We start from the raw sequence: 17482 nt of genomic DNA, 5'->3' as shown, positions 1-17482 counted from the left end.
TTTTTTTTCTGCATGCTCTCCTGTAGCGTATGACAGGCAAACGGGAACGTCAAAAAGCGCCTCGGCTCTGCAGGCAGGGCTGTACGGCAGCACAGCCTTAATGCAGCCACACGGGTTTTGCACAGGTCCAGGATCTCAAGCTGTTCCAGAAATGCAAGTATTCTAATTTCAGGTSCCCTTTTAATTCTAAAACATTGCCAAAGCTTGTCATACACCTGAATGCATTAAAGACATTTTAAGGACTCCGTGTTTTCTCAAAGCCGCAGCTCCCACACATTTATATTTTAAGATTTCTAGTTCTCATTAGTGCACAGACTTGAAAAGATCAGCCCTGAAGCCTCAAAACCTAGAAGGCAAACATTTTAATATACTGCCTTTTAAACCAATCTCACTCCATCGTACCATCCTCTGTACATCCTTTGTAGTGCCTGTACCATTACTAGAACTCCCAAAGAAAAGTGACTGCAAAATCTTTAAATAAGATGGGGTTTAAATTAAAGTTATCTGAAAAAAATGCTTCAGATGTGGGAATCCTTTCAAATGAATACGGTGCTGTTAACCTGCATCCTTTAGAGTCTAATCCTGCACAGTTATCTGCAGAGTCTGCAACCAGGGAAAGACCCAATGAAGAGAGTGGAAGCACCAGCCCATTTAAAACTAAGGGTTTTAAAAGTAAGTTTGCAGTCTGCCGCCTTTAAATCAGGTGCCCTCCAACAACTGGAATTTTCCAAAGGACCTCATACTGCAAGGACCTGTCCTGAGCAAAGGTCTCGCTTGACGAACAAGTCGCCATGAAGGAAATAACTTTTTTTTTTTTTTTTTTTTTTTTTTTATGTTACCAAGAATTGGTTTCCTTGGTGTAACTCTTGCCAGAAAACCAAGGATCAGGTGAAACAGAGGCTGCTTTTCCATCGGGGCGGACTCTCGTTGGTGAGCCGGGGAGGAGAGGCTTGCTCTGCCCTCTAACTCGCAGCACAGTCCCTATGAATAAGTAACAGATGTGGAGGCTGAAGGCTTCAGAAGGTTAACGTTTCAAAATACAACTACTCGYGCAAAAAAGTAAACCAAAATTGAAGTCAATTCTGAAGAAAGCAACACAGGTGATGAGTCCAGAAAAAGACATGTTAATGGAAAATCTCAAAAAAAAAAAAAATCAGGAGGCAGTTTATGCTGGTAGATACTACTAYACTACTACAGAAGTATACTATAGTATACTATACTACTATAACCTCTAAACCTGGTTCCTGAAAGCAAACAGTGCTTAGCCGTGCAGTTATCATCCACGTAGCTGCACTCGTGCGCTAGTGATGTTTGAGCAGTGGCAAATCCCGAGTTTCCAGAGGGGGGAACAGAATGCCACTTATAACAAGTGTCAGACTAACGGTTTGAGGCAGAGGACGGATTGATCTCTCAAGACACRTGTAGTAGAAAAAAGGGCAAAGCAAGTTTCTTCCCGTCTCCCCATTGACTAGTTTGTTATCTGACGGAGAAGCAATACTCACATGCTCCACTAGGCCCTCGGCTGCTTGAGTAAGTTATAACTAGTAAAACAATTAATAATGKTTTTTTTTCTGTCAAATTAACCACAAGTGCTGACTCATTTTAATTCATTACAAAACATACCTTAACTGTGTTTCATATTTCCCATATTCATGAATTTTTCACTTTTTAGTCAAATGTCAAAATTTGCCTCTGATCTCAGTATTACCCTGATATAAATTAGATTTAACTACATTCTTCAGCTTTACACAGAGCAGGTGGCAAAGAAATCATATCCCTTGGAACGGGCAAATTCCTTAGAAAACAACGCCAGCCCAGCCACCGTTCTTCAGCATCATCGCAACATCTTAAAGCTGCCAGAACACTATTCTGTTGACTGCAGTCTAGCAGTGCTGATTTATATTGACTAAAGAATTTAATGGGACGTTAAAACGCCCACAACTTCAAGCGAAGTTTTAGAAATCTGTGAGAAGCTGCCTATCTGTCGATCCTTTTGCTTTCAGCAGGTGATTTTGGGCATCTCGCTAGTTGTTATAAGCAGCTGGGCAGTCAAGCAGGTATTTCATATTTGTACCTCAACAGAGGTTAGCACAGCAGGAATGACGGGRCGGCTAAGAACCACTGCACGAACAGAGATCAGTTACACACGTGCAACACAACCAAGGCAGCCCACATTAGAGCTAACACTGTTAAGCCTGCTGGCACAGTTACTGYTTTCCCAGTAAGAAATCTCATGGGTCTTTAATTAGCTTCAAATATTAAACATACTAAGCTGGGTCATATAAATTTTTATTTATTTGCCAAGTAACCTGACAATCATGTGCAATGCTGCTAATTAAGCAGGAGATGTTTACAATGTTAAGCTTCAGATAACATAACAATAATACATCACTTAAAAAAAAAATCAGCTTCAGCACTAGACCTGCCTACTGGAAAGCTATCCGAATAATGATAGCTCCCTAAAGGTCGTTCCCTTTCTGCATAGCATTGCAGGTACTGTGTTATCGCAATCTCCAGTAATGCTTAACCACATATCAACAACATAAAATACTGTAATAGCTTAAGTTACAGTACAAAGTTACCATTCTTTCTAAAGAGACTATTACAACATCAAAATATTTTCTTTTTTCTAAATGCGTACTTATCTGCTAAAGTTATTTTTGTGCATGATTTTCTGGCAACCACTGTGTTTGTCCATAGCACCAAATACTGTGGAAAGTCTCATTATTCACTCCAAAAGAATAMGTACTTGATGTTTCAAAGAAACGGATCAAGATTGCTGTTACCTACTGCAATTTTACTGATTGTGCAGTGAATAGGTAAGTCTTTACAAAGAGCCAACAAAAGCCCTGCGCATGAGTCCCACAAGGAGATGAAGCCGAAACTTCACTGAGGCAGAAGACATAGCTTATTTCAGTAATTATTCCACAAAAGTATTGGTTGATTTAATTCTTGACATGTGCATATTCAAAATCCCAGCCACTGTACTGCGTTAACTAAGACCCTTTACAGAGACCTCATGAAGAACTGGCACSGGAGTCCACACAAAACATGTGACAGTACAAGCACAGTGGGTAGAAGCAAAGAATTGAAGCGATGGCTCGACTGCATACTCTCAATTATACTGTCAGCTTCATATCTGCTGGTCATTTTACAGCTTTTATTTGATCGTGTACATAAAACACTCCAATTTTACTTATTGCAAATTTAACAGAACACCTTGTGTTGACTCAGCCAGTACTGAACCAGGCAGAATTGCTTCTGGTTTTACATACAGTGGTTTTACACAGATGTAATTCCTTTGACTTCAATTAGGTTACTACTGATTATCAAGTGCAGTACGAATTACTCATGAGATCTCTGCATGGAAGTAAAGTGAAGGATGTTTCTGAATAGCAAATTATTTTTAGGATACTCTCACCATCACTTGCTCTCCTCTGCACAGATTTTAAGTCCACCTTTATTCTCACAACAGTAGTAGTACTTAGCYATCCTCTTCGGAGAACTATCGAAGTGGTCTCTGCCCTAATGTTCAAAGACCAATAACTCTTAGAAGCAAGATGTTGTCATCCTGATAAAACTTTTCATTAACAATAGATCAACCACTTCTTTCATGCTGTACTTGACTCTTCTCAAACTCCACTTATCGATAAGTATGTTTTCTCGATCAAAACCAATCAAAGATAAACTAATTTCTACTCAAACAACTGACTGAAGTGAAAACTAATAAGGGCCAAGCTTTGCAGTTTTCAGCAACATCCTKCAAGGATCTAAAATCATTTTACAATGAAAGATTAATCGAAATCRTGTAGTTTACAGGTAGGCAAATCAAGGAAGAATATTTATATGCCTTACCAAATTCCTTTTACGCCCTGTTTGAAATCAGTTCACCCAAATTTCTTGTATGCATATTACACCTATAAACATAATAAACACAAGTTGTTGTCACCTCAGAGCACTGTGGCCACCATTAACTCTATCAGAAAGAAACACTTCTGAGTAGTCAGCATAAAAAAGGTATTTAGGTGGCAGTACCAGAAAAGTAAACTCCCTTTACGAGCAACTGGAATGTAAGATATCTGTGGGACCAAGGACGCTTCAGCGAGTTTCCACTTCAGTGGAGAGGAATGCCCATGAAGGCCATTCAGCTCCCTCTCACCCTCCTCTCATGGTCAGTTTTATGAGGTCAACATAGAGTTGCCCTGACCATCCTCTTGCTGGTCCCACCAGTTCAAGAATCCCTAATAGTAAGAGGGAAGAAAGTAAAATGGCAAGGGAAGATGCCAGACCTCAGTTATTTGAAATCCCCAACTAGTAAATAACTTCAGTTCTTTCTTTAACTTGCCTCTGCACAGTCTCATAYCTGAAAGGGAATCTCAGACATGGTCAGTGGACAAGGATATCCTAACTACAAAATAAATAACAACTCCTGATCCTAGGTGTTGGATTCTGATCGTTCACACGGAAGGAGAGAGTGCAGTCCCGGAGATGCAGATAACCAACAGCATAAGCAAATCTCAGCATTTTAGTTTACTTTTCACAGCAAATAACAGTCCAAAGGAAAGTAACTTAATCCTCAGCACTAAAAGGTCAACCCAGAAGAACAGAGGATTTAAAATGCTGCTTATGCCAGGCTGGGGAAACACACACAGAACATCYGCTGCATTTAACTCTTCGCAACCAGCATGATTCAAYTTGGCCTAAAGGAATTCAGTAGTTTCACAGCAACTGCTTTTGCCACACGCACACACATGTGCRCACAAAAGGGGAGCACGGGGGTCTCCAAAGGGAACTGGATAGCATCAAGTTCTCAACACATAAAAAGTCAGACACCAGAGCTTTAAAGGTAAAGCACAAGATGACTCGGGTGAAATCCTCAGTGCTAACTTGGTGTGCCTGCCTTTCCTGCCACCCAGGCAGAGCGCGGAGTCAAATGCCAGAGCTCAGCACTGAGCTTCCTACAGCTCCTGCCTGCCATGCATTCTGGGCACGAGAACGCTTGGTGAAATCCTTCCCCATGACTAGGGCTGGATCAGTGCTATTGCACTCAGTCAACTGGAAACTCAGGATCTAAAGAAAAAAATTTGGCCAGCCACTTCACATCCTGTGCTAATCCTCAGCCCACCGAAGAAACATACCTCATTTTACATTTTATATGCAGATAAACGTATACACCAACATATACACATGCAGTACCAAACTGTACGTGCACAGAAGAACCCAAGGAGTAAAAGGGAAAAACAGAACCCAGTCAAGGAAATGTCAAGATGAACTATAACCTAAGGTCACCAAACTTTCAGAGCGATTTGAAGGACAGTCGGGCCACTCACCCTTTGACACACTCTGAACCCCCTATGTCTGAGAATACATGAAAGATCAGCAGATCGGAAAAAGTATCTCAAGATCATTCTGAAAACTTGCACTGCAGGCACTTCAATCTCATTAGTGTGAACAYGCAGAGAACACCAGAAAATAATCTTGCATTATTAGAGTCCTGTGCTCTAGCTGCTTAACCAGTTCCTAATTGTAGCATGCTTTAAAGTTGTGCTTTCAAATAACAGAAACATATGCTCTCTTCTCAACTAAAAAATAAACAATTACTACAGATTCTATTAATATTTTCTGTAACTCAAATAATAGCAGCCACCCTGTTTTTACCTTTYCTTTTGGTTTTATTAGATTTTCTAACACTGTAATAGCCAGTTTCTACCATTGCAAGCCTGCATATAATTTTTTTAAAAAAATCTAGAAAACTAGACAAAGAGAATTATCATGGTTTTATTTTCTTTCTCAGTGCAAGTTAAATTACACAGATATTTGTACCCTTTGTAAGCTGCATGAACCTAAAAAGGGCCTATTTCTATAATTCTCCACATGAACAACACAAATAATCAYACACACCTCTGTACACACTTTGGTCCCAGATGCAGAGTAAAATTCGTTGTTACAGGAAGTACATTCAGTTACAGTTAACTATTAGGAGCCTTTCTTAATTATCTTTAAATCAACAATTATTACTATAAGATCTTCCAAATAATTTTTAATAAAAGCATAGTTTACTGCTCACAAATTAGTATGAGATAAAATTAGTTGCATCTTTTATAAATGAGATTTGCAAACAAGGTCACRGATAGTAAACATCTACTTCAAGTTCTAAAAAGCCATTGCTTTTGCATTATGAAGTACTCTCAAATTTTTTTGCCTGAGGAAATGAAAATTTGCTTCCATTATGTGACGGAAAAACAGAAAAAGAGAAAATAGGCACTTCAGACTTCAATGGATAATCAAATTAAAATCACTCAAAGCCAACGTTTTGATAGGAGTTTATTCAATTTAGAAAGACAAGTTTTTACACACAACCCTAATTAAAAGAAATCCATTTTCAGACTCTACAGTACTGTTAGGAAGTACACATAGCAATGCAAGGATATGGCTTGACTGCTTTTATTTCTCAGCAACCTACAAAGCCAAATCTGGGCCTGTGACGTTTTAGGATTACGGCAAATGCCCAGTCATGGCACTCCAATAGTGCCACCTGCTGCGTACTGCGGAGGCGGACAGCGGTCTGCAGAGCCCAGTGACTGCGCTTAAAGAAGAATGATTCACTGATTTAAACAGAAGTCATGATTTCAATTTTGTGCTCATGGATGACAATGAGAAAACGTAATTTCACACCTTTTTTTTTTTTTCCTAGTAACACCTAAACAGGCTGGTGATACAAASCAAGTTGTATCTTGTTTTGTTCTACTCAGTGTAAGAACCCACAGGCCATCCACTTCCAAGCTGATGTCAGTGCCGTAAGAAGGATCAGTTGCATCAGCTCACCATATATCAAATACACAGTTAACCCTATTTACTTTGTGACCTTTTGTAAATCAGACTTGCAACTCATTTTATGAATCATATCCTGCATATTGCAAATTCATAGAACATTCGCAGATAAATCTACACACAAGGTGTTTGCAAATATATATATATATATAATGTATGTATGTATTATGTGTATATACACACACAGACACACATATAAAAGATATACACAGACATACATACATATATGTGCACACGAACACATCTTGATAGCAAACAAGGTATAAGACAAATAAATACACACAAATATTGATATATATATCTATCTAGAAATATATAGATATATATACATATACACAGACACACACACACAAATACACACCCCCTCTGAGACTTAACCAAGATGCCCTGTTCAGAGGCTTTCTCTGAAACGGAAACACAATGCAATGTATATGCTACTGGCTCAGCGACACAGAGGCTAATCCTATTCCTGGCTCCACTGATCCGCTCTACCACCTGCAGCCAGTCACTTCGTTTCACTGGGCATCTCTTGCCTCTTCCCCTGTTTCTGTTCTTCCTCCTTACCCATGCAGCTGATTGGGAAGAGACTGTGTTGTATTATGCATTTGTATTACGCTAAGCGCAGTGGGTTTTCCCTGAGCCTGAGGCAATAGTATAGTACAAATACTTATAAATCATAATACTTTCTTATCAGATGCGAATTCACTCTACTTTAAATGCTCTTTGACTGAAAAGTTGAGAGTACATCTTTAAAGACAGAGCCTACGTTTCATGTTCAACGATGCTATCAAGGTAATTCCTTCTACAACATATGTCAGGTTGCACAAGTCCCTTTCTCAGGAGGTCACTGAGCCAAATAGTGTGACTGGAATTTTAAAAAGGTTGGGTAACTTTTATGACCATTAATAATGTTTGCATTGAATGCTAGCTGAAACTGTAGTGAGGTTGAATCTCCTGCCCCAACATATAAACTAACTGCCTCAAGCTACTAAGGAGAACTTCATGTACCTACAACTCAGAAGAACATTTTAAAAAAAAGGCAACTGAGAGACTCCTTTTTATGGTGTGCTAAGTGTCTGCCACTGCAGAAGATAGAATATCACACTAGATATACCGAATATATCACTAGATATATCACAATACATCAGAACAGCTCTACAGAGGTGCACGCTTTCTTCAGGATCAGGAAAACAAAGCTAACTTCGGGAGTATCTACAATRTCTGACAAAACATTGTGTTTCCTTCTCTTTTCCTGGCTAGGACAGAATAGGATTGTAGTTGAGGTAGGGAACATGATTTACAAGACACAAGTATACTGGGAAGCCAACAGCAAACATAAATGAGATAGAGCAGACTTACACTTGCATACCTGCCGAGCCTTAYGAGAACTCTATGCATTTGCAGGTAACAGCATAGCTACAGTCTTGTCACCTGTGCGCGTATGACCTCCAAAGGGATTCCCAAGATCTGCACACTCACAGCCTGATTCAATACGTTATTTATGATGCAAATTATAGCACAATTTCTGCCAATAACTGGAAAAACACAGCATACAGGCATTTTTCCCTATGTCCTTTCACACTAGTGCCTCTGAAAAGAAATGGTTAAATCTACAAGTTTTTTTTTATTTTATAGATGTAAAAATAGAAAGGTAGATAAATGGAAGGAGTCAGAATAAGGCAATCCTATCTCTGGCCTCCCAACCCTGAGCACCATTAGCACACATATTTCTTACTCTGCTCCCAGACCTGAATACTTTTAACACATTCTGAAGAGGGAGCAGCATTCACAGTATTATCATCAATGTTTTCTATCTCCACTACCACAAAAGCAGCATTAATGAAACCAGATAAAAATTAAGGAAAGAAGAATGGAGGAGAAAAGATGTGAAAAACACAGGAAGAAACCTAAAGAAAGATTTTCCAGAAGGAATTACTGTCTTGGGCAGGTCACCATGACAGCATCTCTTTAAGAATTAACATTACTTCACAAACCAGTATTATCCAGCCCTTTGTACACCTGACTGTGCTCAGTGAGGTTTTGTATTTCACTGTTTTTTTTGGCAAAGCTTCATATGCTCACAACCTTAAGTCAACATTAAATCCAGCTATCCGGTTATTATCATTAACTCTGTATGCAGTAGCTCAACACACACTGCATGAAAACAAGCTGAGTGAAATCTGCAACTTCTGAGTAAACCACACACTGAAAGAAATCACTATACTTAGAAGAAAGTTACTTCTTCATTTAGGAGCATTTCAGATGCATCAAACTTGATTTCCTTTTTTGCCAACACAATGAAGGAAATGACTTGCTTTTGCATGACTTTGTCTTCCCTGTGGGAACAGATGGTGAAGGCTTACAAATACATGACTCTTATTTTTTCAGTGACTCATACCTCAGAGCAACAGGCTTCAGATCSTGACGAGCAGCCAACCAAGATGGATGTAAGCTTACTTGAGGAGCGGTATGACTATATAAAACAGAAGCAAAAGCTGCAATCACACATTATTGTATTCAAAACAGGTATGCTTGGATTTATAGGAAACTTTGTAAATATAGATGTAAAGGATATTCGTTTCAGTCTTGTATAACTTCTGTCTTTGTTCTTCTTATGCACAGCTTCAGCATAGTTACAAGACGGGTTCCTTTTCTGTTATTTTGTTTTCTGGTTTATCCCACTGAAAGGCGGTCTCATGGTTATGTCAATTAGAAAAGGCAGTGAAACACTAAAATGAATTTGAAATAGATTTATGTATTTTAAGATAAGGTATTATGTCCATAAATAAAGTGAAATTCTAAACATAAATGTTAGTTCTTACAGGAGCCACATACTTCATCTCTATCACCAATATATTTTTGCAGTATATTCTATAGCTTTTCTGCTCTCTTGAATGCTTCCATCTGAACAGTGCTGGGTCTTCTGTCTTTCTCCCTTCATCTTTATTTATGTAAAGAAATGTGCCCTACAAGACTCCTGAAAGCAAGTATCAAGTGACTAGCAAAAGTTAGGCTTTTGTTAAGAAATAACTCATACTAAGAGTTGTAGTGGTACTAAGAAATGAGCTTTAGGTAAGAGATCCCTTTTTGAAAGTGGTTCCAATGCATGTTGCTTGGGAAGTACATAAATAGAAAAATATGCAACAGTAACTCATCAACAATGTCAGACAAGTTTTATATAACAGACATTGAAATATTTAAAAGTTTTTAGTTAGACTATTGTTTATAATACCACACTGATGTATTTTCATTTACTTTCTAAGTTAAAGTGACATCCAGAAGACAGTCAGTTAATGAAGTTGTCTTCTAAATAATTTAGTAACAATACAAAAAACACTTAATTCACTTCTGATACTAACATTTAACTCAACATTTAGACTCAATAGAAGTCACTTGAAAACAACATCCTTCTTTTCCTTCCCTAAAACATACACAGACATGTTCAAATATCCATCTGTTCCCAATACTTAAGAACAAAGATGATGACAAGATTTGAAAATCTCCAGTTGGGGGTTAATGCAGGAGTGTATTCATTATTTATTGGCTAAGAAGCAGGAAAATTGTGTTTACATTAGGAATTAGAATGGAAGGAGCATTCAGAGCATGCAATCACACAGAATAAACATTGGGGTTCTGACTGCAGAAATCTCTTCCAAGAATTTACCAAGCTACCTTGAAATATGATTATCTTCTGTCACTGCATAACCCTAAAAGTCTCTATAACAGCATTTGAAAAACGGCAATGGAAACAATCCCACAACAAGGTTATTACACGCAATTAAAAAAAGAAAAAAGAGAAAGAAAAAGAAAGACCAAAGATCTGTTTAATTCAAGCTTTCCTTAGAGAGAGTGCTGAATGTGTGTTAGTTCAACATACTGTGGTTTGTGCCTCCCGTGTTTCTATCAGAGGTCATTGCCCAATTCTGTGCACTGCACTTGTAGCCAAGGAGTCAAACCTGAACTGAAAACCAGTTCAGACTATTGCAACTGGACTAGATACACTACTTTGAACTCTTTGATCTACTTATGTCACACCACAGTTCTTCTGATTACTGGTTCAAATGGTCTGACATAAAACCCGATGTTGCCTAACAATGTCTGTTTAGTGGAGAAAGCATTTATACCTACAAGAATGTGCAAAGCAGCATCACATCAAAGTCTCTCAGTTCCTCCTTTCCCTGCCAACGGAGCAGAAAAACGTTGTGGTATTATGCTGGTGTTCTTGCTTTAGTGACGGGAGCAAAAGATTTTGGCTAAAGCCTCTCCTTAGCTGAAGCCCTGTTGTACAGCTTCACTTACTGGCAGTAAACGAACTGGATCTGACATATTCAAATACTTCTTTGTAAAGACTGGATGAAAGTCAGTTTTAAGTTTGTTTGCTTGTTTTTCTTAAGGCAGCATCCTGTTCAAACTAGTTTCATTTCAAATTCAGGGTTACAATTCATTTAAATTTGCCACTCAGATCTTCCGTTTCAGAATATAAGCAGTACTCCTCTATTTTTTTCACTTATTATGCTTCAGAATTCATACTGCAACAAACACAGTTGCTCTGAGTGAACCCTGTAAACAAGGTCAGTACCCTGCACTACCACTTTAAGCTGTATTCATACTAACTACAGTATATTTCATTAGCACTTGCAATGTCAACAAGCACTGTTTGTTTATCTTTAGTATAATGGTTCAGCTTCTATTCATTTTCAAGGCACAGAAGGCCAATTGTGTTCAGTAATTTGATGGCTGCTACATGTAATTAAAGAAGCATTAGCATTTCTATCCCTAATATCTTATATATTTATAACTGTAAGTTTACATATTGTTTAGAAATTAAACCACAGGGATGAGGAAAAAAAATAAGAGACCACATTCACCCCCACTATAACAGTTCTTCTGTACCATTCACAAAATAAGCAGATTTTTGCTCTAAGTGGTAATTCAGGCATCACTAATGTGTAAGCTATTTACCTTACACCATACACGCTACATGTACAGTGGTAAAATCATACTGTGTACAAGCCCATGTGTTAATAAGTTCCCCTAACAGATGAAATAACCCCTTGCTGGAAAAGGAAGAAAGAAAGAAATTCACAAGCTGATTCCATCTAGAAGCGGTCACAGTTTTTTAGTCTGTGACTATAAACTTCAAAACAGTAACAGACAGAACATTTGCGTCTTTCAAATCACAGCATCTATCAACACATTGAGAAAGCCCCTGCTCACCTTAAGAATTTTTGCTTACAAGCAATTAATTACTGAAAGTCAATTCTCAAACTGTGCTGTTAATGAGTCTTGGAGCACAGCTTAGATCAATATTGACTTGATAAATCTCCATTTTCATTTGACTGACCCCAGGGTACCATTTATGTCCTCAGAATTGCAAACCCAAACACAAAGTACTTCTGCTCCATTACTTGGCATCAAAAGAACTTGCACTACTCTCAGACTCTGACAGAAAGAGGTACACTCACCTGAAAAACTTCAGATGAATTTATGACACAAAAATGAGACCTTTAACTTTTACCATCATAATCATGTGCATCTTTGCATTTCCTTTGCAGGTGAAAATGAATCTGCTCTCTCAGAATCAATGGTCAGTGCTGTTTTAATCAATAAAAATGTTAGGAAATCAAAATCATTTACAGAGTGTGTTCCTGTCAGAAAGGTCAGACTGGAGTTGACCAGCGATGGCAACCTACAAGACAGCTCTCTATGGCGTACCCATCTGGGTATCCATCGCCTGGCACAAGCCTCTCGCCGAGAAGTATCCTGGGATCTTTCCCAATGCAAGAATGGACCAGGTAGTTTTGACAATCATAGACTAATTCCAAAGGAAAATGGCACACTGCAACACACGGATTTAGAAACAGTGAGTGAACAACCCACCCTCAATCAACTGGGAAGTTCAAGCACATTGAACAGTTTCAGCAAAGAGAACAGCAGCAACATTTCAGGCATCTGCCAGAAGTCTCCTTGCGAATCAGCTACTTCAGCTATTTGGACACATCAACATACTTCTTCCACAAAATGTATGCCAGCCTGCAACAAACTAAGCTTTTACCCTTTCCCTCAGAAAAAAACACCCAGAATTTCTGAAGCTGCAAGAAGGCTTGGATTATATGTCTCACAATGAAGAAATTCAATAGCATGTAAAATTTAGACAAAAACCTAAGTAAAACTTCAGCAGAACAGTCGTCCTAGTTACTCTGATTGACCTGCTGAGAATCTAGTAATTTGATTAGCCAAGGAAGATTCTTACTACATAATCTGTTGTTTTACTGTACAAACACTGTCAGATGAAGAGTGTTGTCATGATGATGCTGGACTGCAACGAGAGATAGTCCTACAGTTCTACCAAATATATATACTCACTTCYGTTCTTCCAGATATACATGCAATTTTTTTTTCCTCTTACATGCAGGTTACTGATTACAAACATTACACAGTAACACTTGAAACATCTGAAAGCTATAGCAAAAAATAGCAGAATTGCTTATGAAGCAAGTAGGCTAGATTTCAATCTGGTACAATTTGATTAGATAAGTAATAAATGAAACAGTACTAAAGGTAATGTATTGGTACATTTGAGTTAATGTATGATTTCATAATTTACTTTCCTTGGAAAAAAATATCCATGATACCTTTTCAGGCACGCATTTTAAAATCAATTAATAAAATCTTTCTTCATTTCTATTGTTGTTTTAATGGGACTTAGTAAATGCCACTTTTTCTTATATATAAATTTTATAATATCATAAAGATGGGTTTGCCCTAGCCCCAGTTTTTTTTATTAGAAAACAAAACTTGGAAACAATTTTTTCATTTACAGGTACTCTATGTCAATGTACCTTCCTCAACAGAAGTATAATGCATCTTTCTGCTGCTATAATTCTACGCACGCAAAGGGCATACCATCATTTAAACCACAGAAGCGTAACTGTAGGAAGTAGTACAACTTTTGTATAGATAAAGATTTTCTGTTGTGGCACAACTGCGCCACACATCTGTTCAGGTTTTCAAAAGGAAGTAGTTATTTCTGGTATCTCCTCCTGCAAGATCTTTACAGAAAAGTAAGTGCTTCTCAACAATGATAAAAATGTGAGTTGTATCACCCACTTCTGGCTGCAGGGACTAGGAGAGGGCATTCTCCCAAGCATAGGCTTCAGAAGAGATAAAGCTTGAAATGTCTCCCCATCTCATGATGATTCATTTTGAGCTACAGTCCTGGCAGCCTCTGGCTCTCCTAAACCCTTCCATAGCTTCCACAGCCATAGCAGAGCAGAAAAATGAGGATCAGTTCCATGGCCCACAAAGCTCTTCATGACTCTTGCAAACACTACTCAACCACACACCCCAGTTACCACCACTGTCTCGGGAATCCTACCTTTCACACACACACAAGTGAGCAAGAGACAGTTGTTAAAGATATTCAGCTGTGGTTTGTGTCCTTTTAAACCCAAATTCTCCTCTCAGCAAGAAAGATAAACTAACCCTTCACCAGGTGTCTAGAAAACACAATTAACAGCAATGTACAAATAAAACTCTCTCATCAAAGAAATAGTAGCTTTATCATTATGCAACGGAAACTACCAGTCTCTCTGCACCCCAGACAACATCAAACCACTACTCCTTTATAAAATAACACTGATCTTTATTGTGCTGAACACAGGACAATAGATTTGGAGGTGTCTGCTGCCATCTCAGGAGATTCATGGCTGTAAGTGCACCATAAACCTCATAGGTCCAAAAAATAGAAAAATATAATATGGAATATAATGCTATTTTACTCCTCCTTGACAAATGTCCTTTTCTCACCCAACAGTGTTCCAAATCTATATTCTACAGCATGCTACATTTGCAGGACACTCATCCAGACAGCATCTGTAGGTAGGCAGGCAGGCATCTTGTCCCTCTGACAGTCCTTCAGATAAAAGCAAAAGAATATCTACATTGTTTACCAAATTAAAAAAAAAATCCAAAAACATGCTTAAATACCCCCTCCTGAACTTCTTGTCCAGAACTCACTTAGTAAAGTGCTTTGAGATACCCTGATGAAAGCACTAGCTAGTACCAAGTGATAAGCATGCCGCAATAACTTCTGAAAAAATCTCCTGCCATCTTTAGTAAAAATGGCAGAATAAAGACAYAGGTTTGGGAGAGGTATTAATTGTGATTTTTCCAGATTTTCTAATCTTTCATTTAACTGGCCTGCCCCTAGCAGGTTTACAACTCAGATTTCTATTTCTCTATAGACATGAAACATTAATAAGCCATAACATTAATAATCATAGATACATTTTAGATACTTTTTTTTTCTTTACAGTAGTTACCATACCTAAGGACAGATTACAAAGAAAAAGAGAAATAAAAGACAGATACGGATAATATGTAGGGAGAAAATATAACAACCAGCCATATGAAACAAGAAACTACCTGGAGGGAAGTATCAAAAGACAGTGAATGTTTTGAAGTATGTGCTGTGTATTTTCTATTTACTTGGCTTGCTGATTCTAGGGTACATTGATTTAGACTCCTGCCTTTCATTATACTGGAGCGTTGTTTTTGTTCTATATTCAAGTCTGTAGACCACAAGAGAACTACATAAAGCCAGAGGAATGACTGAAAGAAAAATCCTGTAATAGCCATTATATTAGAMTATTATTAAAGCTATTAAAAAATTAAAGATCACTTTTCCTAGATCCTTGCAATGAAACACTTGAGAACTTTTCAGTGACTGCAGCTTAAAGTTCAAAATCTGTATCACAGAGAGTTTATAAGCTTATCTAGCCACAGTCTGTGCAAAGACTAAATTGGTGATACTATTTTCTGCAAATATTCTTAAACTGATTTAAATTGCTATTAAAGTGCTTTAAATAAGTTTTATCTTAATTAAACATGGACCTTGAATATCTTGATTTAAAACTCAATGCAAGTTTATGCACAGACTAAGTAACTTTCTCCTTTGTAGGTAGTTTCATACAAACATGTTGTTTTCCTGATGCTTCTCTAGCACACTGCTGTGCTTTGCACTGACCAGAACTTATTTTAAAAGGACATCTTGCCTTTGGAGAAGTTTTTAAATTTAATTCCCAAGGACATTACAGAGGAATAATTTCACTAGATTGTGATTTGTTAGTGAAATAGTTGTAGTTAAGAGAAAACATGCTTTACTTACATTTCAAAACACTCAAATATTATACATGCTCATGGTCTAGTGAGAAAATAAGTTTTCCAAACCCCCTGCTGTTAGCTTCTTCATATTTGGAAATCGTGAAAGAATCACTTTCATCACTGAGTTGCTATAGCTTTAGTTGAATTTCAGATGTGGAACTCAAGACTGTGATAAAAGGCAGGCTAGTAACGTTACCCTCATTTTACCAGCAGGAAAACTTGACTGGTTTATGAGACGAAGGTCACTGGTGGAGCAAGGTCTTCTGAACATCCAAGTTCAGTGTTTTGTTCACAATCTCATACTTATGGGGTTCTCCATTTCCCGAGCTGCAGCACACAGCACCTGCACTTACATTCCCATGACTGCTTAAGGAAAATGCTTTACRTAAGAGATAGTCCTGCAGGGCCATCCATTCTGAAAGAAATAATACAACACAATGACTTTATTCATAAGTCAGAACAGTCAGAATAAAMCCCCTTACTCTCAAGTCAGCTGGTCACAGGAGAGATTAGTCTACAACAGTTAATTATTATTCCTCACAGAGTAATAAAGGCACCAGAAAGATTCYAGGAGCAAATTTAAAACCTTTGGGGAGCCATACATAAAGACAAGATAGCACAGCCCACCTCCCACACCCAAATGTCCACCTAGCCCTACACAATGTAGGGCAATGTGAGGCTACAGCAGAGGACAGGAAAGAGGCTCACGAAGGGCCCTGTCACTTCACCCAGARACGGTGTTTAATACATGACTTGTTTTGCCACTGTTCTTCCAGTCTCCAAACCACGCTCGTTTTTAACACCCCCACAAGAAGCAGGCTCAGCCAGTCACTGCCAAGAAACACCAGCCCACAGAGGAAGCTTACCCTGACCATAGCTGCCCTCAGGAAATACTTATAAAACGCTGCTTGGCTTTCCCTGGCACGCCCCCTGCACCTCGGCCTCTGAGAAAAGCCCCTCACAGCCCTGACAGGGACTTCCACCCCTTTCACCTCACTGGCAGAGGGACCACAGCAAGGGAGGCTGCCCACCAGCAGCCTCGGCCTCCTCCAGCCCCTCATTTCTCCAGAGGGGAGGCTCGCATGGAGACCGCCCCCTCTTCCCCCCGCCCTCACCTCCCAGGGTGACAACTAGGCCAGGCAAAGCTGGGGCACAACACCGCGACAGCACCACCAGCGGCGCCGCCATGTGAGGGCAAGGTGCTAAGATGGCGGCAGACCCCCAGGCTTCAGCACGTGACCTGCCCGACGTCGGGCACCCTCCCCTCCTGGGCTTCCGTAGGAGCTCGTTCCCCCCTCCCCCCCCGCATAACAGCCTCGGCGGAGCAGCCAGGCCAGGCCAGGCCCCGCCCCCAAGGCCTCCCCGACCCCACCCCGAGCGAGCGGGTGCGCAGGTAGGTGCGCGCGCGCGTGCGCGCAACACCGCCGCGGGGGCGGGGCCTGATCCCGATCCCGCCCCCCGCCCCTGCTGCCGGGACACCGAGGGG

General features: G+C 39.3%; 3 protein-coding genes across 3 annotated transcripts in view; 2 read left to right on the top strand and 1 right to left on the bottom strand.

Moving 5' to 3' along the window:
• Window positions 1-912, bottom strand: part of XYLB (xylulokinase) — an 82907-nt gene extending 81995 nt beyond the window's left edge. The window contains exon 1 of the mRNA XM_085316418.1: window positions 871-912. Within this exon, the coding sequence (XP_085172544.1) occupies window positions 871-912 (42 nt within the window). The remainder of the gene's footprint in view (window positions 1-870) is intronic.
• Window positions 913-9128: 8216 nt separating this feature from the next.
• CUNH9orf152 (chromosome unknown C9orf152 homolog) lies at window positions 9129-13378 on the top strand. Its single transcript, XM_085316411.1, is given in 3 exon segments — window positions 9129-9357; window positions 12387-12895; window positions 12897-13378. Coding segments are annotated over 3 exon segments (813 nt in total). The 3' UTR covers window positions 12972-13378.
• A 3973-nt stretch (window positions 13379-17351) lies between these two features.
• Window positions 17352-17482, top strand: part of NUB1 (negative regulator of ubiquitin like proteins 1) — a 16249-nt gene continuing 16118 nt past the window's right edge. The window contains exon 1 of the mRNA XM_085316456.1: window positions 17352-17389. The gene's annotated coding sequence lies outside the window, so the exon portion shown is untranslated. The remainder of the gene's footprint in view (window positions 17390-17482) is intronic.

The sequence above is a fragment of the Rhea americana genome, unplaced genomic scaffold (genome assembly GCF_003343005.1).
Source record: "Rhea americana isolate MKP2758 unplaced genomic scaffold, rheAme1 scaffold_47, whole genome shotgun sequence".
Lineage (NCBI taxonomy): Eukaryota > Metazoa > Chordata > Aves > Rheiformes > Rheidae > Rhea > Rhea americana.
Note: the sequence above shows the minus strand (reverse complement) of the source record. Positions and strands in the feature narration are given on the sequence as shown.